At 42.7% G+C, this 23,404-nt stretch overlaps 1 protein-coding gene across 3 annotated transcripts in view; it reads left to right on the forward strand.

The window, feature by feature from the left end:
• Window positions 1-23,404, forward strand: part of NUDT13 (nudix hydrolase 13) — a 756,871-nt gene that overhangs the window by 541,040 nt on the left and 192,427 nt on the right. For all 3 annotated transcript variants that reach the window (XM_086922288.1, XM_086922286.1, XM_086922287.1), the window contains one exon: window positions 11,807-11,932. In XM_086922288.1, coding sequence (XP_086778414.1) covers window positions 11,807-11,932 — 126 coding nt within the window. The remainder of the gene's footprint in view (window positions 1-11,806; window positions 11,933-23,404) is intronic.

The following is a 23,404-nucleotide window of genomic DNA, read 5'->3' on the forward strand; positions in this document are numbered from 1 at the left end:
TGTCAGATGTCCTTCATATCTAACATGAGCTTCGATTGGAATTCCATAGAGCATATTATCAAACCTATTATGGCCACTTTAGCGGCAGTTTGCAGCCGATAAAGTGGCGATAATTTTGTCGCCAAGGGTTGATAATATGGCCCTCTCTCGTTTCAGAAATAAAGCTAACACTACAGTTTTACGAGTGCAGTGTACCTGGTACATTTTACTTGTTATAGTGCCGCGTTCAAGTGGTATCTATATGGAAGGGCCTACTGCGTTACTGACGCCCGTTATGCCGAATTATTTCTAATGTATTCCTATGAAGTATTTGTAGATCTAGGCCTCTGTGCTTACCGTTGTGTAAACTTTGCGCCAAACACATTAGGAAGTGGAGTTCACAACTTTAGTTGAACAGATCTTCTACACGTCGAAGCAGACAGCAGTGTCTAAGTTTAAGAGAGAAAGAGAAATGATGTCACAGAGAGTGAGAGAGATAGAAAACAACATTAAAACTGTGTCGCAGTGTCTGGAGTTGAGATTTTTTGTTGAACCAGACGTAGATTTACTAGCTTTTTCCACCAGTTTACCTATGTTAAAGGCGACTCAAAAGTGGCGTAATACGGTTGATGATCTGTTTGTCAGACTGTTGTAACCTATCTGTTGTCACTGCTCGGAGGTAATTATACATTTTACAGAGAAGCTGCTGTATACTACGCACTCTGGGCCATAGTATCAAGCTTGGACGACAAAATTATTGCCACTTTATCGGCAGGAAAGTGTCGCTAAAGTGGCCATAATGGGTGTGATAATATGCTCTATGGAATTCCAATCGAAGCTCATGTCAGATGTCCTTCACATCTAACATTAGCTTTGATTGGAATTCCATAGAATATATTATCAAACCCATTATCGCCACTTTCCTGACGATAAAGTGACGATAATTCTGTTGCCAAGGTTTGATAATATGGCCCTCTCTCCTTTCATAAATAAAAGTTACACTACAGTTTTACAAGTGCAGTGTACCTGGTACATTTTACTTGTTATAGTGCCACGTTCAAGTGGTGTCTATATGGAAGTGCCTACTGCGTTACTGACGCCCGTTATGCCAACTTATTTCTAATGCATTCCTATGAAGGCTTTGGAGATCTAGGCTGCTGTGCTTACCTTGTATAAAGAGTGCGGCCACCGGAGTTCACCACTCTACTTGAACTCTGCTTCTATACGTCAAAGTATATTGAATAAGTTGCAGAGAATTCCATTGCTGTTGCTCGATAGGCCGTAGTTGCTTCTGGACAATGTTTGGTGAAGGAAACAAAAGTAGATTTTGATCATTGAAACTGAGTTGCGTGACTACTATCAAAAGTGAATTTTAATGTGGGTTCCTAATATTCTGTAGTTAAGACTGTTGCAGCTCCTGCAAACAAAGGAAGATCAATAAGTTAATAAAGGCCTGGGACGGCGTCGTGATGCAGGAAAAAAAATATTATCATGGATGCATAATTAATAATAATAGAGGCCTAAGCACGTGGCGCAGTACAGAAATACGACACAGAAATTTATGCACGCACAATTTTTAAGATTAGAGGTGTAAAGGACCTCGTGACTTATAAAGAAATATTTCAATTATGTAAGTACAATTTAAAACCATTGAGGGGTAGGAAAGCCATATGAAGGATAAAAAAAATAGTGTTATGCATATACAATTTACAGTGGAGGCTGATGTTGTGACGTCTTCTCTTACCTTTGTTGCTGTCGTCTTTTGTCGTGTCTTGAAAGGCTGTGGTTTTGCTGAGTCTGGGGTGTTATCGACAGTCTGTGTCTCATCGCAGCAGAGGCAGGCAAAAGAGAGCGTGCTCACGTCAGTGCCCGCATTATATGGGAACCACGGGGGCTGACCAAACCAAGCCCAGGGCCGTCTTTGGTAGCGTTTTCGCCGTCTATAAGAATGATGGCCCTGGGGGAGATCACATTTGCTAATGTATTGGTTTCTAGGCTAAATGATAGCACGCATGCTTGGTGGTGGCATGTGGGTAGTGTGAGCGGGCGTTCACCGCGCATGTGCAAGTATGAGTGTGTGCACTAACAATTAACAACAGAGAGAGATGGGGCGGTGTTATAATGTACGCAGAGGCGGACCCAGAATCGGATCTGCAATGAGTCAGCACTTCTAATCATTCTCCTTAGCGCGCCCTGAGCTCTGATTTGTCACTGAGAGGGTGATCGCACCATCGTTTGTAATTCATATCATACTCAGCGTGTACCCGCGCATACAGTACGAATATGCTTTGACGTTACCCGTCGCATTAAAGCTTCGGTGTAACGTCATGTCCGGCGTTCTGTATGCGAAAGGGGGCAATGTTTCTACTTGGTTTAAAACATTTATTTATGTATTTAATGTATATACTAAGGGCAGACATTTGGGATAACTATTACTTTTTTATTAAATACTTTTAATAACACTATATTACTTTTAAAAGAATTACACAAATCGCGGTAGAAGATCATGCGTACTCGTATTGAAAGAGCTGCGCAAGCGCATCATAAGCGTACGCAAAGCCATGTGACTTTAAAAGTAGAGATTTGATTGGTTCATAACTTTTCCTATTGCGAGTGTTGAAAGTTCCGTCTCATTATAATTATTCAACTTGGACTTTCTAACAAGAAGCATTTGTTGTGAGAATCTTCTCAAATAGAAGGAAGATCACCATAATAAGAGCAATGGAGTCATCTTCCAGCAGTTCTTCAGAGGGAGATTTCATTCGTGAAGATCCTCCAAAGAAGAGGAAAGAAGCTCTAATTTGGAAGTTTTTCACTTTTTCAGAAGGTCAAAAAAAGGTTAATGCTGCAAAAGTAACCTGTAAAATTTGCCAAACAACTCTTTCAAGGGGTGATCCATGTAAAAAATACTCCTTTGGCACAGCAAATATGGTGCGACATGTGAAGAACTTGCACCCCAAGAACTTTGCTCGAGCTGAAAGACTGAGGTTGCACAAGACCCCACCTGCTGCTACACCAAGCACATCAACTACGGCAGAATTTTCAGCAAGCAGTCCACACCCACAAATTGATTCTGACTTTGCTAAAGTTAAATGTATTTGCATTAATTGCGATAAACTTTTGAGTTATGGGGAGCAGTCTATCGACCTGATAAAACGCAGGATACAGGATCATTGCTGTCCTCGACATTAGTTGTTCTTTTTTTCATTCTTTTTTTCCGCTTGGAATTTGTTGAGAAAACACAAAAAAGATACAAAACAAAAAAAACAGTTCTTTTTAGAACTACCTTCACTGGTCAAAGAAAGAACTATATTTCTATGTTAGTGTGTAAAAGTTTGTCAGAATGAATGTGTAGTTCATAAATGAATGAATGAATATATTACTAGTGTATGGAGAATGTGAAAGTGTAGAACTATAAGGAAGTGCTACAGCATAAATCTATAAGGTGTTTACCTATAGTATACTGTAGTATGTGCGAAGCACTTGAATGTAACATATGTACATACATATGTTAGAAGTCTATGCTTCAATTTGCGCTGCTGGTGAATCTGCCTGGGTGAATTTGTATGTGTTAGGGGCGGATTTACAATCCCCTTGTGCCTCTTTTACACAGCTGTTGCGTCACTTTTGTGACACAGTGGTGGTGCAAAAGATGTGCCATGGTGCGTGCTATTAACAATGTGACGCACCTGGAGGGTGCATTACATTGTAAAGCTGTGCGCCAGAAGAGACTTTCCTGTGTAGAAGGGGGTGCAGCAACGCCTCCTAAAAGTGACTGAGTGAAATGTATAAGATTTAATTCAGTCACTTTTGAGGTTATGCTGCGTCAAAACCTTGCACATGCTTGAAGCAGGTGTAAGGATTGATACAGCTTTGTGAGCATAGGGCCCCAGAGCATTGCTGGAGTTGTGTTATACTTGCAACCGAAGTGAAGCAATAATTAATCCAAAAATTACTTTGCAATTTAGTTTTGTTATTATTTTATAATAAGAATATGAAATATAAGCTAAAAAATTAAATACATATAAATATTTATATTAAAAATATAAGAAATTAGTGTAAAAAGAGAGACATAATAATTAATACATTTATAACTTATGATTTACAAAACCTTTGAAATTCACTGAAAAAACCATAGGTTTCACAAGCGTTATAGTTAGAAAATATCATTTAAAAAACCTTGCAAATTCATTGAAAAAAAAATAGGTTTCACACACGTTATAGTTAGGAATTAGCATTTAAAAAACCATGCAAATTCATTGAAAAAATCCTAGTTTTCACACATTATAGTTAGCTGAACATTTCTCTCATACAAAACCTTTGAAATTCCTCCGTTATAGTTAGCTCAGCTAACTACAACTTGCGCGCCCGCAATGCACTACGGATGACGTCACATATAACATCACTCATGACATGGTCAGTGAAATCACTGATGACATCACTGATGACATCTCAAATGACATCACGGATGACATCATCCTTGTGAAAGAATGGCAGACCTCTTTTTGGCGTAATATAACCTTTGATACACATCTTCAGAAATAGAAAGTAAAAATTAAAAAAATTGAGATAATAATACCACTTACCAACAACCTATTCAGTAATTCCGCCATCTACATACCTATGCACTCATTCACCAACAGTTCTATATAGTCACTTATACATGTACTCACTCATCACATGCTCTTCATTTGCTAAAAGGGAACTTTCTAAGTGGTTAATTCCCGTAGTTAAAATGCTTTCCCTGGTATGTTGTTATTCAGGGACTCTCCTGTGTTGGGAAATCAGAGTGGCTTTGTGTGGCCTCGTATATATGGGTCTGTAGTCTGCACAACCAGAGCGTCATTAAAAATGACGCAGCGCAAGGAGCTTCTGTTGTTTCTTATTGCAATATTTGGGTGTTAAATTGGTACTAATAAGGTGCAACCACAGATTGACCGTTTCTCTGGAGAACATTTATGATTGTCTATGATAAGGAGTACCAGGTCTTAGAAATTTTTGTCGGGAGGGGGTCCTTACGCCTAAAATCTTTTGATGGGGGTCTCGACATCAAAAAGTTTGAAGACCACTGGTGTAGAGATTAGTGGTGTAAAGTGTAATGGCATACAGCGGTGTAGAGCAGAGTGGATTGGTGTAGAGTGAATAGTGTTGAGTGTAGTGGCATACAGTGAAGTGACGTAAGTGGGGTGGAATAGCGTAGAGTGGAGTGGCATAGAGTGGAATAGCATAGAGGGAGTGGCGTACATTGGGGTGGCATACATTGGAGTGGTTTAGACTGGAGTGATGTAGAGTGGAGCGGTAATGTAATATAATGTAATGGTGATACTTGTAAAGCGCACTGTTACCCCATCTCGGGGTGTCCTGGCGCTGAAGACCGCTCGGGAACCCGTCCTGGCTTTCCCTGTGAGATGGTCCCTTCTGGGTATCTCCAAGGTGAAACCAGGCATCCCCGGCGTCTGTGGCGGGCCGTTGTAGAGATGAGGCAAGCTTAATGCCCAGAGTTGCCGAGTGTGATCCCTGGTTAGAGTAGGCACCGAGGCGAGAATTATCGAGTCCGTTGACCCTGGTCTACGACCCTGCCGCGGTGTAGAGTGTACTAGCGTAGAGTAGAGTGGCATAGAGTGGAGTGGCGTAGAGTGAAGTGGCATAGAGTAGAATGGTTTAGAGAGTAGTGGCATAGAGTTTAGTTGCCTACAATGGAATAGCGTAGAATGCAGGGGTGTAAAGTGGATGAACATGGAGTGAACTAGGCTTCAATGTAGTAGAATGCAGTGGCGTATAGTGTAATAGCATACAGTGGTGCAGTGTAAAGTGGAGTGTCGTACAGTGGATTAGCGTAGACTGGAGTGGTGTATAGCGGCGTGAGGTAGATGAAATGGCGTACATTGAAATAGCATATAGTGGAGTGTGATACTTGAGACAGTTGTAGTATGAAAGTAGGTGAACTGATGTAGATGTAATCTGGGTGAAATATAGATTATGGGGTACAAATGATAATCTTTGGTAGTAGATGTAAATTGTTTAAGTAGTGATAACATTTTAAGTCTTTAAATACTTATCTATTGTGGCATGGTATACTGCTGTAACGTTTCAGCATACTGTGATAAATGCTAAGGAGAAGGCAGTATATGATTGGCTAATGACTGTCTTTACAGAACGTAAAAGGGCAGCCATGAAGTTTCCAGAACATTTTGCCTGAATTCTAGGTTAGGGACATAGATATAGGTAAGTAGTACATTTTATTGTTGTTCTCTACTTCTTACAACTATAATAAAGTGATAATCAGTGAAATGTATTTATATTTTTTTATATATTTATAAAACACTTTACACAAAACTGCACTAGTACCTACAAAGTACCCGAGTAGTTAGAGGAAAATATTTCAAAATCAAAAATACAGTGTAGTAGACTACATTAATGAAATATAATCTAGTACACTGTATTTCTATTTCTTTCACAATATGTTTACATTCATATTCAAGTAGCATGGTTATTTGTAGGTATTACCGCGGTATTCCATAGCCTTTGTTATAAAGAATTAAATATTTTAAACATTTTCAAATATACTGTAGCACACTATATTTACAAAATACAGTGCAGTGTATTTAATATTTTTTTTTTTTTTTTTTTAGGTACACCTCACTTCCTAGTTAATAAGTGTGTGCATGTATGTTGAACGCATGATCATGTTTACAAAATGATGGGACAGTCTCTTCATTAGTTCATATTTATTTTTGTTTATTTTTGTATTTAGCCCTGGTGCGATGTTGTTTGATCTGGCTGGAATCCAGTGCTTGAAATGGAAAAATATGAGTGCAGGTACCTGTAACAGAGTACCTGCTTATTTCTGAGAGGTGCCGGTACTCTCCAATTAAAAGTATTACGTCACTCTTGAGAAGTGCTGGTACTATCCCTCTCAAAATAAAAAGGTCCTGGTACTCAGTACCGGACAGTAACAGCCCATATAAAGCACTGCTGAAAACATTAAGGGTCCGATGTAGGTAATTCTAATTTACCACTTCTTAAATACCGAATCATACCGATTCGGTATTTAAGAAGTGGTAAATTAGAGGGAGGGAAATGTAGGTAATTCAGAATCGGTAAATACCGAATCTGTAAGATTCGGTATTTACAGATTCTGTAAATACCGAATCTGTATCCCCCATTGATTCCTATGGGCCTTGAAGCCCATAGGAATCAATGTGGAATACCGAATCGGTATTTACCGGTTCGGTAAATTCCGATTGTTGCAAGGGTGCAGGGGGTGTCACTTTGACACCCTCTAGCACCCCAATTTCGGACTTGTGTGCCATGTGGCACACAGACATGCCCTAAGGGCATGTCTGTGTGTCACATTGCACAGGTGTGCATGCACAGATGTGCATGCACACCTGTATTCGGTATTTTACCACCCAATAGAATCGGGTGGTAAAATACCGATTCTTAAAGCCCTGTGGCACTCTGACATGTGCCAGCTACATCTGCATTTACAGAATCGGTATTTTACAGAGTCTGTATTTACAGATTCGGTAATTTGTCCGAATCGGTAAATACAGAATCGGTAAAATACCGATTCTGTAAATGCATTCCCTACATCTGGAAAACGTAATACCGGTCGGAAACGGCCGGATTCGGCCGTTTCCGACCGGTATTAGGGCACCTACATCGGGCCCCAAGAGAGCCAATAAGGTTTTAAAGGCAAGACCTATCTTTCTGTACCTCGAATTGTGATGTCCCTCATGGAACAAGGAACACAATAATGCACAAGACGTTCTACCATCAGATCGAGACCAGGCCACCAAAAGTCCTGTTTAATGCGTTCTTTTGTTTTTCAAATACCCATGTGTCCCTCATGAGCCATTTTTATAATGTTGTCTCTCAGACCCACTGGGGGAACCAACCTCTTGCCTCTGGTTAAATGCCATTACTGATGGCTAACTTGTCACACACCATTAACCAAGGTTTCTCAAGCTTGTTCCATTTATCTTGTGTGATCATATCCATAACTTTCGGCATTTCCTTGTTTTTTTCCACTTCTTCTCTCCATTCATCTTCCTTGATGGCTCCTGACCTGATATCACAAACTTTCACATTGTACTCATCCACCATGTCTTCAACTCCTTTCACATCGTGACATTCTACAGTATCTACCAAACGTGAGAGGCAATCTGCCGAAGCATTACTTGCTTCTGGAATATACTCCATAGCAAAATCAATTCCCGAAGTGAAATCACCCACCTCCTGATCCTAGAAGAAATCGAGTCCAAACCTTTTTTCTCAAAAATCTCTTTCAGAGGTGTTTGATCAGACCTAACAATAAATTGAGTACCCCAAACAAATTTCTTAAATTTATTCAAAGCCCAAAATATGGATAACGCCTCATTCTCAATGACTGAGTAGTTTATTTCAGCCCCTCTTAAACATCTTGATGCACAAGCTACCAAACACTTCTGAGTATCTCTTTTCTGGATCAACAAGGCGCCTAGTCCTTTCTTATTCGCATCTGTCACGATGTACGTCAAATCACCAGGTTTGAAACTTGTAAATTAGGCGCACTTCTAAGATCCAGCTTGACATTCAGGAACTCTTCCTTACACACCTCATCCCACACAAACTCTGTCTTTTTGCACAGCAAACTTCTTAGATGACAAGTTTTAGTCTCAAAATTCTTTACAAACTTGCTATAAAACTCAGCCATTCCCCAAAATAATGCTAGCTCTTCCTTTGAACATGGTTCCTTTAGATTTACTATTTGTCAATCAACTCTTTCTTTGGTTTTACACCACTACCCGATATATGATGACCCAGATAATCTACTTCAATCACCCCAAACTTACACTTATCAAAACGTAGAGTCAGGCCAGCCTTTATTAGTTTTTAACACTTGTTCAACTCTCCCATCATGTTCTTCAATGGTCTTTCTGTAAAATAACAGATCATCCTGATAACACCTGACGGCCTTAATACCCTTTACCAGATCATTCAAAATTCTCTGAAAAACACAGGCGGCTGAGACCAGTCCGAAAGCATCCTTAAATTAAATGCTCCCATAGGTATAATAAAAGCAGTAAGCTCCTGTGAATTTTTTTCTAAGGGCATTTGGAGATACGCTGAAGCTAAGTCCAGTGTACTAAAATAACAAGCACCATCCAAAGTTGATACCATCTCATCTATATTAGGTAATGGAAAATTGTCCACAACCATCTCTTTATTGAGTGCACGTAAGACCACACAAAGACTAATTTCATTATTGCTCTTTCTAGCCACCACTATGGGAGCCTACCTTTCTGTCGCTTCCACCGGCTCAATCACACATGCATCCAATAATCTGTCAATGTCTTTTTGTACAGGTACTTGTACACTCAGTGTCATTCTCCTCACTTTGGCTGCAATAGGCTTTTCACCTAACGTCAACTTGATACTATGGCTGTAGCCCTTCAAACGTCATAAAGTGTTCTTGAATAATTCTCCGAACTTCTTCACATACCGGTCCTCGACATTCTCCATAGACTGCACATGTACAGGAGGATTCCCGTTAGGATCAAGAATAATTCCGAACCTTGCTTGGTGTGTCCAACTCTGTAAGTTATCCCTTTTCTCTGCTACATAGATCTTAGCGTCGGTAAATCTCTCTTTGCACTCGAGACAAGTCTGAAAGTATCCCAACATTCTTATTGGAGTACCCCCATAACCTTACATCAGTTTTTAATAATTTTACTTTGTTTTTAAAATTCTGTTAAAAAATATTCTTAAAGATGAATGTGAGATGAGAACAAGAGTCAAACGTCATCTTTATCTTCACATCTCCTATCTTAACCCATTCCGAAGGATGTTCGAAACCACACACCTCATTCACCTGAAAACTGACCTCTTTCACATCAATCTTACCATCTCTTTTATTGTGGAAACAACAGTTCTTTGAGAAATGCCCTTTTTTTCACACAATATTTGCAAACCACACTGAGTGCATTACAAAAACTTGCATTCGCATTATGGCCACTTTTTCCACAATGATAACAAGTCCCATTAAAGGGCATAACATTTCTTTTTACATCCTCACCAGTCTTGTTTCTTTTCTCATCCTCCCCACTCTTCTTATTATCAGCGTCAGTCTTATGTACCGCATGACACACAACTTCCTCTACCTTTTCTTGAGTAACTGCAGACTTCCCAACCTTGCTCAATTCACTCACACATTTTAACATGTGTTCAACCCTTTTTGCAATTATCATAACTTTATTTAAAGGTGGCTCATCTGTTAACCAAAGTTCCTCTCTCATTTTGTCACTACCACATTTTTTCCCTCTCTTTGCTTCCCTCCTGTGCTTAACACCTCACCAACCTTCACCCTCCTTTCTCAACATTTTTTGTTCCCTCGCTACTTTCTTTACCTGACCTATCTGTATATACCTCTGGGCTGAATGGTCCCTGCCTACTTCACTACTATTTGTCATCTGGCTGTATCATCGCGATTTCACCTTTCTGCCTCTGTCTCTGCCTCACTCTAACTAATTACTTGGTATATATATTCCACCCTTCTTCCTCAATTTACATTTGTTTCTTCGTATGGATAACACTCTCTACCTGAGTCTAAAACCTTACCTACATCTATACCTACATTTTTCGACCTCCCTCGCTGCATCATTCTGGTTACATCGCCTTTCTTTCTTTACGTTGCGTCTCTCCCTACTGCACCAATCTCTCTACTTTACCTCTCTACTCCCTCTATTTTACCGCTTATGATATACTTTTCTCTTTGCTTCTGTGTCCTTCAGTCTCTTGGTGGCCCCACAACCTCCAAGTGGGTTAACTCTGAAGTCAAAGTCTAACTAGAGAAGTGTACACTGAGAAACAACGCAGGTGTAGAGAATTACTAATCCAATCATCAGATTTACCCTGATGGAATGGCAAAACTGCTTTCCAGCGCTTTGATTTTCCCTGTTGCAGCGACGAGAATGGCAGCAATGAAGAGATATTCATTTGTGAGTGAGGGTAACTGTCAATTAAAGCTACAATTCCAAGCTCTTTTTGCATCCTTCTTATTTGAATCTGTCTTCTAAACAAACATCCAGGCACCCGTCTTTTTGTGTTTCCTCTAAAGAGAAGAATACGCTTGTTAGACACTTCATTGACTAAAAAAAAATCTAGATCCAAGCCCCAAAAAGTCTTTGTTAATCTTTGATCAAGGTTTGTTTTGGTACTATTTGTCTGGGAGATATACAGCAGCTTGTGATTGCGGCTGTTTTTGTGCTTCCTCGTCTGGAAATTAAACAGGCCTTTGTATATTAGTTGGTACAATGAAAGCTTTAATTAGGTGAAAATAGGTACTGCGTTTAATGTTGTTGCCTGCAGGAAGCCCCATAATATGCCTTGTCGAGGGCCCTAAAATTGCTGAGGATGGATTTGTGCATGCTAAGGTCTAGCTCTCAATGTGTGCAAAACATTTGCTGCCATGGTGGGCACAACTCTATGCTCCCCTGGTGCTTGAGCTTGACGCATTGTGCTGTAGACTGTGAAGTTATGCAGCACAGTGGTCTGTGTGCAGTGATGCCTGTGCTTGTTGGCCACTGTGCGGTCGCTTCTGTTGGACTTTATGAAATGGGTGTCTCTGGAAGTACTGGTCTGTGCCAATGCTCGATGTTTGCTCGTAGTTCATGTGACTCTGCAAAAGGCAAACCTATTTATTCAGGTGAAATGCTTGTATTGATTTTTCAATTCACGCTTTGTATATACCGACAGCCAATTGCATTCAGAGCTTTCCATTTGCTTGTAGGACAAAGTAGTTAGCAGATGCCACAGGCTGACGTCTTTGTTTTTATTTTTAAAGGCCCAGGCTCTCCTTCGCTGGCACGACACCCACCAGTTCTGCAGTAAGACTGGCCAGCCCACCAAGAAGAATGTGGCGGGCAGTAAGCGGGTTTGCAGTGACAATGGACACATATATTACCCTCAGGTGAGCAACTGATTACAGCCATCCGAATGGTGTACCTCTTCAGTTAGTCTTTCACTCCCATCCAGTGTCAGCTGTTTCAGGTCTGTAAACATGCCTATAACATGATAAACATCTGAAGTAAATTACAATTGAATCATTATAAAATAGGTGTGAGGACCATTCTCTCCAAACCAACGTGGGTGAATGTTGTCTGGTGGAGGTTCTCGTTTTCTATGATCATATTTTAGGTCCAGCAAAGACATGGCTTGGCAGTTCGGGCTGGACTGTTCCCATGAGGCACAGGGTCAAGGCTGATTTGCATATGGCCAAGTCTGAACTGGGGTGGTGTGGAGTGCAAAAAAACGATGGGTTTAGGCCCAGATCTCTGTACTGGGGTGAATGTATGACATTGTTCTGCATTCTGTCCATCAACTGTTGATTTTGATATTTTGGATGGCTCAGTTTATTATCATTCACTTCTTAACCGATGCCTAACTTAACATGCTTGTGGATGACATCAAATTTACAACCAGAATACTTCGGGCTTGATGCACTTATTTTTTTCCCTGGGTTGTTGAGCCCAGTAATGTAGAAGAGTGAGATGTACAAGCTGCATCTGAGGCTTGTGTAAGCTCCTCGTGTTAATTAGGACACACATGGGCAAAGAGGAAAAATAATACGGATTTAGATATTTATATGTAAATACAAGTGGACATTGCTTCATTCGGCATGCCCTTTGGGTGGAGGGGAATTTGCTGGGTGTTACTTGGAGCGTTCAATGAGGCTCCTGCCTTTTTTCCTGCCTGACCGACATTGGGACAACTTGTGACCCATGTAGCCGCCTCAGAAGAAGCAGTGGATTCAGAGAGGTAACTTTTGGGCTGGTTAAATCTGAGTTTGAGTAAAACTAGAGTAAGCAATCTGCAGTCTTCAGTGTCCCCCTTTTTTCAGCAACTGTGTTCAGCTGCATTTTTTCATTTTTTCTTTTTTGTTGTGGAACATAGCCCACCATATTCGGCTTATGTGGATGCCCAGGTCTGTGCCTGAGAGGGTGAGCACATTGGTACTCGTAGGATTCAGTAACCTGGAGGTGCATTAGAGATGTGTGTGAGTTGAGTGACCACCTTACATGGAAGAAGCCCTGCCTAGGTGTGCTGGTAGGGCTATAATAGCGAAACTTCAGTGGGTGTAGCTGGAGACTTCTCCAGTGTCAGCGGGATGAAAGCCTTAGTCCCACACAGATACTGTTGTGCCTGGCTATGGGATATGGTGCATAGACAGTGGTGTATCCCTCCTATATCCACAGGACTATTTTTTAGGTTTCCTGACCTCTCTATTGTGAGCTTCCTTGTGGATACTCAGGCCATTTTGGCGGGCAGTTGCAGAAAACAAAAACAGAAAAGATTACTTATTTGTGCTGAGGTCAACTCTTAGACTTACATTTAATTACAGTGGAGTTTAAAAGTTCCCAGAACAGACAGACCTGTTGCATGAGGGAGCAGATATTGGTCAGGTCACCCAACGTGCTCAATCTGTATCTAGAATAAAAATCTAAGAAGGTTAAGACAGTGATGAGAGCAATGGAGAAGAAGAACATAAGCTAGCCTGTCCACCCTGGTAATGTTAAATGAGCTAGTTTGTCATCTTTATCAGAAGTAAAGAGTGTGAAAGCCCAATTCAGGTAAACAATGGCTCACTTAGTGAGGTAGTGTGGCTCACTGGTTAGAGGCAGCAGACCCGAGAGCAGAGGACGGCCCAGGACCAGGGTTCGATTCCCGGCGCGGCAGGTTTCTGGACCAGGGTCAGCGGACTCGATAATTCTCTCGCCTCGGTGCCCACTCTGATCAGCGATCACACTCGGCAACTCTGGGCATTAGCTTGCCTCATCTTCACTAACGGCCCCACCAGACCGCCGGGGATGCCTGGTCTCACCCTGGAGATACCCATTATGGGACCATCTCTCAGGGAAGCCAGGAAGGGATTCGCAGCGGTCGAAGCGCGGAGATACTCCCCCGGGAGAGATTCTAGCGCTATATAAACACGCAAATTAAATTAAATTAGTGGCCTGGCTGCTTTTAGAGGCTACAGTGAAATGAATTTCTGATTGACAGAGGTATGTACCCTGTCCTAGCAGGAACCACAATCCTAGTCAGGGAAAGCTAGATGCGCACTTAGAGATAACCTGTGCTCACCCTCTGCTAGCTTGGCACAGGGCAGCCTGGCAGTCTGACTTAAGTGAAGAGGCAATGTGTAAAATATCTGTGCAATGCATGCACACACAGTAACACAATGAAAACACCTCAAAAAAGACCTCACACCAGGTCAGACAAATAGACTGTGCCTTTATGGATAAAACACAACTAAAATGACAAAAATTCAATAAGTAAAACCGGAGTTATGAATATTTAAAATATTAAATGAACATATAGTGCTTAGAGTCACAAAGCGCCAGCCATGGCCATCTGATCGCACTGGACCTGGGAAAATTAAAAATTTCAAGCAGACTGCGACGGAGCGCAGGTTGGATACATTGACCAGCCTCGGCCAGCTGCTCAAAACAGTACCTTTGGAGGGGGCTGTGTCGAGGACCAGATGCGAGGACCAGGAATACGATGCGTCTTCATCAATCCGAGGGATTCGTAGGTGATGCGTCGTTGTCGAGCTGCACACTTAGGGAAACATTTGTCATCCAGCATCACTGAAGATGGGCGATGCTTCTTTGTCAAGCCACACAGTCGGGGAAGCTTAAGTGCCAAGCATTGCTGAAGATGGGCAATGCGTTGTTGTCGGTGAAAAGCGCTAGTTCTGATCGACGCAATGGCAGTGATGAGTCAGTGTTGAGAGTTGCAGCACAAAAAAAACTCACCTTCAAGGGCCCAGGACTGGATTTGCACCACCTGGCAGGGACTCACAGATTATTATTATTATTAACAAATTTTGTACCGCGCACGGTTACCCAGGGGCATCCAAGCGCTTATAGAGACCTAGAGCAAGCTGCCAATACAGAGCAGAAAGAGCTAAAATTATTCTGGAAATAGATAGGTTTTCAGATGTTTCCGGAACCTGAGGAGATTTGGTTCAGAACGTAGTGAGAATGGGAGGGAGTTCCAGGCCCGTGCTGTATGGATGGAAAAACTCCTGCCACCTGAACGGGCTCTCCTAATTCTCTTTGTCTGAAGGAGGTGTTTGTTGTCAGAGTGTAGAGCTCTTGTGGGCTTGTAGGGCCGAATCATGTCCTTCAGAATGGCTGGTCCTTTCCCCTGTATGCTTTTGTGGGCAATGCAGAGGGCCTTGAAGGTCACTCTCTCTCTGACAGGGAGCCAGTGGAGTGCTTTTAAAGCAGGCCTGGCTGACTGCCTGGCCGGAACGTTCAGCAGCAGCCTTGCTGCCCCGTTCTGCACTTGTTGCAGGATCTTGAACGTTGACTCCGGTGCTCCGAGAAAGAGCGCATTGCTGTAGTCCAGGCGTGAGATGATTAGACCTTGGACTAACAGCTTCCGGGAGAGTTCTGGTAACAGGGGGAGAACCTTACGGGCCGACCGGAGCATTCCATAACACACGCCAGCGGTCTTCTTGGCGTGTGTCCTAAAGGACAAATCCGGCTCCAGCCAGACCCCCAGGCTCTTGATCTCCTTCTTTGGGTCAGGCGGGGTGCCCATGCAGTTGGGCCAGCTGCTCGGCGAGAGGGCAAAACTTGACTGGCCCAAGATCATCAGCTCAGTTTTTGAGCCATTCAATTTGAGCGATGACCTGGACATCCAATCAAACACCTCTCTCAAGCATGAATGGAGCGTCTCAGGCTGTTTCTCCAGCTGTGTCAGACCCACCACTAGCTGGGTGTCATCCGCATAGCTTATGGTCTTAAAGCCAAACGGAGACACCACACCCTCCAGGGGTGCCATATACACGTTGAATAACGTGGGGCTCAGGGATGAGCCCTGGGGCACCCCGCAATGAAGTGGGAGGGGGAGGAGATTTTGCGTTTCCTTCCCAAACCTCGAAGGTACGCCCCTCCAGAAAGGAGGCCAACCATTCCAGGGCCACTCCTGTGACACCCGACTCTGCTAGACGTTGTATCAGCACTCCATGATTGACGGTATCGAAGGCCGCACTAAGGTCCAGGAGGATCACTGCCACTGACCCCCTGCGTCCAAAGTGCTTCTGGCCTCCTCTACCACTGCTAGCAGAGCCGTGTCAGTTCCATGACCCGGTCGGAATCCCGTCTGGGAGTCCCTCAACCGGCCATTCTCCTCGAGAAAGTTGGATAGCTGACGGTTTACCAACCTCTCGGCAACCTTACTAACCCCTGGTAGCAAGGAAATGGGCCTGAAATTGGCCAGGTTCTGCGGGTCCAAACCCGGCTTCTTCAGAAGCGCTTTAACGACCGCACTTTTCCAGTCCGGCGGCACAGTCCTGTGAGCGAAGGAGAGATTGACCAGATCGGTCAAGGGCTCTCCTATCGCCAAGGCGGCCTGCTTTAAATACCGAATTGGGACTGGGTCCCGAGGTGAGCCACTTTTCAAGCTCCCGAGGACCTTCAGTACTTCGCCTGAGGTTACAGGGCCAAATGACGTTAATAGTTTTTCCGAGATGCTCAAGTCCTCAAAAAAGGCCGAAGTCCCCATCACCGGGGGGAGAGAGCTAACAATGGTATCAATTTTATCTTTAAAGTAAGTGGCCAATTCCAGACATTTTTCCTGTGGTCTGTCGTGGATAAGAATGGGATCAGGCGGTTTAAGAAGCTCCTTCATCACTAGAAAAGCTTCCCTGGATGAGGACGCAGCGTGCTTAACTCTCTCCCCATAAAAGGAGGCCTTTGCAGCACGTATTGCGAGTTTGTATGTCCTTAGTTTCATGCGATATTTTTCCCTGCTATCTGTCTCCGCATTCCTCCTCCATGATCTCTCCGCCCGTTTGCATTTCTTTCTCAGGGTTCTGAGCTCTAGGGTATACCATGGGGCGGACCCCACTCTCTTATCCCTAATAAGCATCTTCTTGAGTGGAAGCACATGGTCCACTGCGTTGGTCAGCCAGTTCCTCACCGTGGCATCTGCAGTCACCGGATCCCGACCCTTCTCAGGCTGGGTGCCCTCCAAATGGGCATTCCAGGCCTCTACAGGGAGCCTTGACCATGCCCTGTCTATTCTAAATTTCCTGGGTGGGAGAGTGTCATCACAATTTACCCCCCAGCTAGCCATGATCAATGAGTGGTGCGACCAAGGAAGAGCGAGGGGGGGCATAGCTGATATACCCGCCATATGCCAGATGGCAGTGTCCAGGTGCGGTTGCAGGAAGTCTTTGATGACACTTAGGGCTATATGTATCAAGCAAAATTGCGATTGTAAATGCCGAAATTTGCAGAATTTCGGTGTTTGCGATCGCAATTTTGCTTAGTGTTATGTATGAGGCAAATCTGCGTGCAATATAAGGGATTGCAAAATTTGCGATTCCTTATTTTGCGATTGCATTTAAGGAATCACAAATTTTGCGATTCCTTAAATGCAATGTAAGAAGCACCATAAAAATGGAATTTGGTCTTAAGTAATGGCAAATTACCACCAACTTCAAGTTGGTGGTAATTCGCGATTTTAAAAAAAATGCACTTTTTTTGCATTTTTCAAAGTGAAATGTGAAGCACATGCATGCCCTTAGGGCATGTATGTGCGCCACATGTGCACCCATGCTTATTTCAGGGGTGCAACAGGGTGTCCTTTTGACACCCTTGCACCCTTGAAATTGCATTCTCAATTTGCGATTCTCTAATAGAGAATCGCAAATTGAGAATGTCTTCCCATTCATTCCTATGGGCTCCAGGCCCATAAAAATGAATGGGGAGGTATTCCTTAATTGCGAATCTAAATTTGCAATTCGCAATTAAGGAATATGTAGGATTCGCAAAATTATTTGCAAATCCTACATACATAGTGTTTTGCGATTCTCAAATAGTGATTCCCAAAAAATCGCTATTTGAGAATCGCAAAACCAAACTTTCATTCATATGGCCCCTAGACATTTGAACAGGGGGCAAGCCAGCATGTCCTTGGAGTCTCTCTGGGTCAAGTGAGATGGGTACTGCCCTTTTCTCAGCAAGGCAGAGGGTAGCAGGCAGCAGGGCTGCACAGCAGAGCAGAAAAGCAATTCTTCCAGAGCGGAATCTAGCAGAGTGACAGTCCTTGTAGCAGCACAGTAGTCCTTCCTCCTGTCAGAGTTGTTCACAGGCCCAGTAGTTTCTGGTTTGGTGGGGTCAGAGATCCAATACTTATACCCAGTTTTGCCTTTGATGTGGGGGTGACTTAAAAGAAGGGTCTTTGAAGTGCACAGAGGTCCTTTCTTCTCAGTCCTGGCTCCTGACTATCAGTAGGGGATAATCAGCCCTTTGTGTGGGGACAGGGCACTGCCTATTCAGGTGTAAGTATCAGCCTCTCTCCCCCTTCCTGCCCAGGAAGAGCCATCAGAATGCAGATGAGTACTCAGACACACCTAAGCTTCCTGTGTTTCTGGTTGTCTAGAGGGAATGCACAAAGTGTAGCTGTCACCCACCCCAGATGTGTATTGGAGACAGACTGTAGGCACACAGAGCTGTGCGAACAGAGAAATGTCCACTTTCTAAAAGTGGCATTTCTTAAATAGTGAGCTTAAACCCAACGTTACCAGTTAAAAGGATTTATCATTAACATTCTAAAGATATGAATGATATGACATAGCTACTGCTTTCTAATCAGAAATTACAGTTTAAAAGTGTATTAAGGAATTCCCAATGATAACCTACGAGAGGAGTAGGCCTCACTGTATTGTAAAACAAATCTAGGTGTTTTTCACTATTAGGACATTTAAAACTTAATAGTGCATGTCCTACCTTTTACAGCACCCTCCCCTATGGACTACTTTGGACTGATTTATGTGTAATAAAAGGTAGTTTAGGGCTTGGCTAATGGTTTTAAATGCCACGTTGAAGTGACAGTAACACTGCACAGACAAGCAGTGGGAGGCGTGAGACATATTTACAGGGCTACTTGTATGGGTAGCACATTCAGTGCTGCAGGCCCACTAGTAGTTTTGAATTAACAGGCATGGGTATATGGTATATCACTCTACAAGGGACTTAAAAGTAAATTAAATCTGCCAATTGTGTATACACCAATGGTACCATATTTAGGGGAGAAGCACATGTGCTTCAGCTCTAGTTAGCAGCGGTAAAATGCTCTGAGTCCTTAGGGCCAAAAATAACAGCAAAACGGCAAGGTACACAGGCAAATGGTTTGGGGTACGACCACCCTAAGGCTAACAGGTTTAACAGAGTCCTTGTCACAGAAAGCTAGTTAATTAAAGTCAGAGATTGTGAAAGTGTTGGAGTGGGAGGGACGCCCATGGAGGTCGTTAAATGGGAGATGCTGATTGAGCAGTGTACAAGATTTCCAGCATTCCAGCAAGAGTGAGAGGTGGTGATTCTTCAGGTCGCGTTACAGTGATTTTAGTACTGTGCTAGAATGACAGGAGGAAGGTGATTTTTAGGTCAGCTCTGAAGTTTCAGAGTTGTGCCTTATAACCTCTGCATTCTCATACTTTTAGATGTGTTACTTCATATTTTGATTAGAAGGCGATACCTTATGGAAATAAGAGGCAGCTTGCAGCCCATGGGTATAGAGTCATCGGTGAGACTCCTGATGAAACCAAGGGTAAACCATATTTTGCAAAATAATGCAGCTGGGGTAATGCTGTATTTGGCGAGTGGTGACTGCATATACTGTATTTGAGGCTATAATGATTGTCCTTCATGTCTTTCATTATGCTCACTATTGTCTTCTGTCTTTTCCCAATTTGCTCCTTGTGAGGAATTGAGTATAAAAAATGTTTATTGATTTGATATTGGGAACTTTCAGGACCAAATTAAATGTTTCGAAATTGTAGTTCGGATTAGTTGGGACTGTACAGTAGCGGTTATTTTATTATGTTGCAATGTGAAGTTGGAGGAGTTAATGCGCCCCTATATATTGCTGAACACTAATAAAGAACCCAGAATCTTTCTTGAGACAATGTATTGCAAGGGATTCATAGATGTTCACATATTGAATTTAAATCTGTACAACAAATGCAGGTGGGTTGCATGTGGCAAACCACGTCACCCAATCTCTGTTTCCAAAACTAGTAGGTGATTAAATCTGGTCATCTCCAATTTACAAGTTATCTTAGGCCATATTTACAGTTTCGTATTGCCTAATAAATTATGGTAGGCCTTTATTAGGTAAAATAGTTATGGTAATTATTATACTGATTTAGTGCCTATAAGTCAGCTGTGACCCTTAATTATTAAGAAATGTTCATAATTGTTCTTTTGAGCTTTTACGATGTAAAATTACCATAAAAAATTACATCCTCAGATTGAGTGTACTTCGATTGCAGCAGATGATGTAATAATCCTTTAATGGGGATTTCGTAACTGTTGATATTTATTGAAATAAGAAATAATGAAAATGTGCCTAGCTTAGTGAAGGTAAGTTTAAATTCTGTTAAGGACACGAAGGCGAGAATTATGCTTTTCCTTCCTTTCTTTAATCACATTGTTATAGCACGGCAGCCATTAAAGCCATACAAAACAAACTACTTTTCCCATGAACAGTAGGGAAAAAATCTGCAGGAGTTCAACAGTCTTCCTTTAAGGTCCACAGCCAGGTTCCAATAAAGTCCTCTGTCACTGCCTTATCTCCCTTTCGTCCCACAGATCACAGCAACAGTTCTCTTCAAGCATCCTTTTTAGACCCATAATTTCCTGTGAAGACATTATTGCGTCAGTGATCATTCCAACTTAATCTCTGACACAAATGCATTAACCGGTCATGCAAGGACACACACAATATAACACTACAGCAGAGGTCTTTAAACTTGTTGATGCCGAGACCCCCCTGTCAAAAAACTTTAGGCGTAATGACCCCCTCCTGACAAAAATTTCTGGAACCTGGTACAACCATTCTTGACAACCATAAAAGTCCCCAATTCCCATGGCAAATAATTTTTATGGTGGGAAAACAATATTAAACAATGTTTAGCAAACCAAATGTTTGTGGGTGACTGTGGATTGGTATCAGAGGCTTACTACACAGTTCAATCAAAAAGTTGCCAAAAAGAACTACACATAAATTTACAATGATACTTTTTCAAAATAAAACATATTTTGGCTAAACTTATTTGGATTTTAACATGTGTCTGAACTAAAGTGATGAATGTGCTTGTTTTTCTCCAGGGAGGTAGTCAGTATGTGTTTGCACCTTATAAATACCAGTTTAACACCCATATATATAGCAATAAGTTACAAAACGGTGACCAGTCCAGCCTTGCAAATAGCCCTTACTGCGCAGAAACATGTGTTGATACTTTTTAGTAACTAGTGAACTGGTTGAGCTATAAACACTATTTTTTTTGTTACGATCAGCAGCTTATGTGGCAGATGATTGACTATGTGGAAAATGTATAATAATGTGACAATCGCTGTGGTTACACAATCACATAATCTCAGTGGCCCTGGGTATAATGGCTGTAATGCATGGGCTGCAACTTTAGTGTAAGACATCCGAGGAGAACCATACTATATTTCATGGGATGCTGGTGGCTTGGCTTTTACAGCTGCTTGGAAATGGAGGTTGCTGAACATCATTCATCGTCATTAAAACATACCATTTACAGTCATTAATGATGAACTATTAGGTCCAAGTAGGATGCTTTGTTTATTTCCAGGGGAGGAAGTTGTTCTTTATTTTTCTTTCACGCTGTTTTTCTAAAAAGGTTCTATTTTTCACATTATGAAAACAGACTCCTCTATTTTAGCAAAAACAGACTCCTGGTTACATTAGTTTGCCTCGGTTGTTGATTTCAGTCATGTTTGGGGGGCGGTTGGAGGGCCTTGAGAGTGTGAGCACATGGGTGGGTAAAACGTTTGGCTAAAAACTAAATATTCTGTACACTTTTTAGGTACTTCACCATCAGGTAGCTGCATATAAATTAAGGGTCAGTTTAGATGAAAAATAAATTTTAAAAAGTGCTACTCAGTGGGCAATGCAATATTGTACATTATTACACCTCTAGTATTCAATTCACCTTAATAAACGGTATGTGTTTAACTAGAGATCCACAGAATTAAACCTTCGTTGGTGCAGTGGAGAATAGTGATTTGTGTATTTTTAGTGCTACTAGGTCACAGCCTGTGACAGAAAGCAGTGTGAATATGCAAATTATCATTGTACTAGCACTACACACAGTATAAGCTAAAGTGCTACAAAAAGTGCAAACTGTTTTATGATAAATTGGTGCTTCAAAAATATAGATTTTAGTAATACCCAGACAATACACAATGCAACCCCTCAATGCCAGAGCACTACTCAATTCCACAGCACCACTCAGCACCAAAGCATCCCTCAATGCCACAGCATCACTCAATGCCACAGCACCACTCAATGCCACAGCACCACTCAGCGCCACAGCACCACTCAGCGCCGCAGCACCACTCAGCGCCACAGCTTCACTCAGCACCACAGCATCACTCAGCGCCACAGAATCATTCAGCACCACAGAATCACTCAGCACCCCTCAACGCCACAGCACCACTCAGCGCACAGCACCACTCAGCGCACAGCACCACGCAGTGCACAGCATCCCTCAACGCCACAGCATCCCTCAACGCCACAGCATCCCTCAACGCCACAGCATCCCTCAACACCACAGCATCACTCAACACCACAGCATCACTCAGCACCACTCAATACCACAGCACCTCTGAATGCCACAGCATCACTAAGCACCACTGAATGACACAGCATCACTCAGCACCACTGAATGCCACAGCATCACTCAGCACCACTGAAAGCCACAGCATCACTCAGCACCACTAAAGGCCACAGCATCACTCAGCACCACTGAAGGCCACAGCATCACTCAGCACCACTGAACGCCACAGCAACTCTGTGAAACCATTCAACGCAACTGGTTATAATATGTTCTCACAATGTTTCAGCTTTATTACAAACTAGCAGCCCGTCCTGACCTTGTCCGGGAGCTTTCAGGCTTCCCCCTACCCCCGCCCGCCCCGACATTGCCCAGCAGCCTGTGCCCCCGCCCACCCCATCCCCCGCCTGCCGCCTGGCCCGACCCTCGCGTGGCCTGAGTCAATCCCCGTTCTGTAGTAGGGGATCTCTGTGTATAGTCATAATCTAGTGAATAGTCCCGCCCATGTGCGTGGACCCCGGCAATCAAAAAATAATCTCTTAAGTTGTCAAAATAATGCAGAAACTGCAAAGACACTTAAGAGAGAATTTAAAGACAAATAATGCAGCCTATATCCACAGGCTACACTGTCCAGTACTTCAACTAGAAATTCCACCAAAAATCACCACACACAGCCCAGCCTGCTAGTTTCTACCATAGAGAAACCTGCCTCCCCCAGTCAAAGACTCAGGAATGATAGAGAGGAAGGTAGGGACAGACAAGCCCCATAGGCTGCCATTA

The sequence above is a fragment of the Lissotriton vulgaris genome, chromosome 5 (genome assembly GCF_964263255.1).
Source record: "Lissotriton vulgaris chromosome 5, aLisVul1.2, whole genome shotgun sequence".
In the NCBI taxonomy this organism is placed as follows: domain Eukaryota; kingdom Metazoa; phylum Chordata; class Amphibia; order Caudata; family Salamandridae; genus Lissotriton; species Lissotriton vulgaris.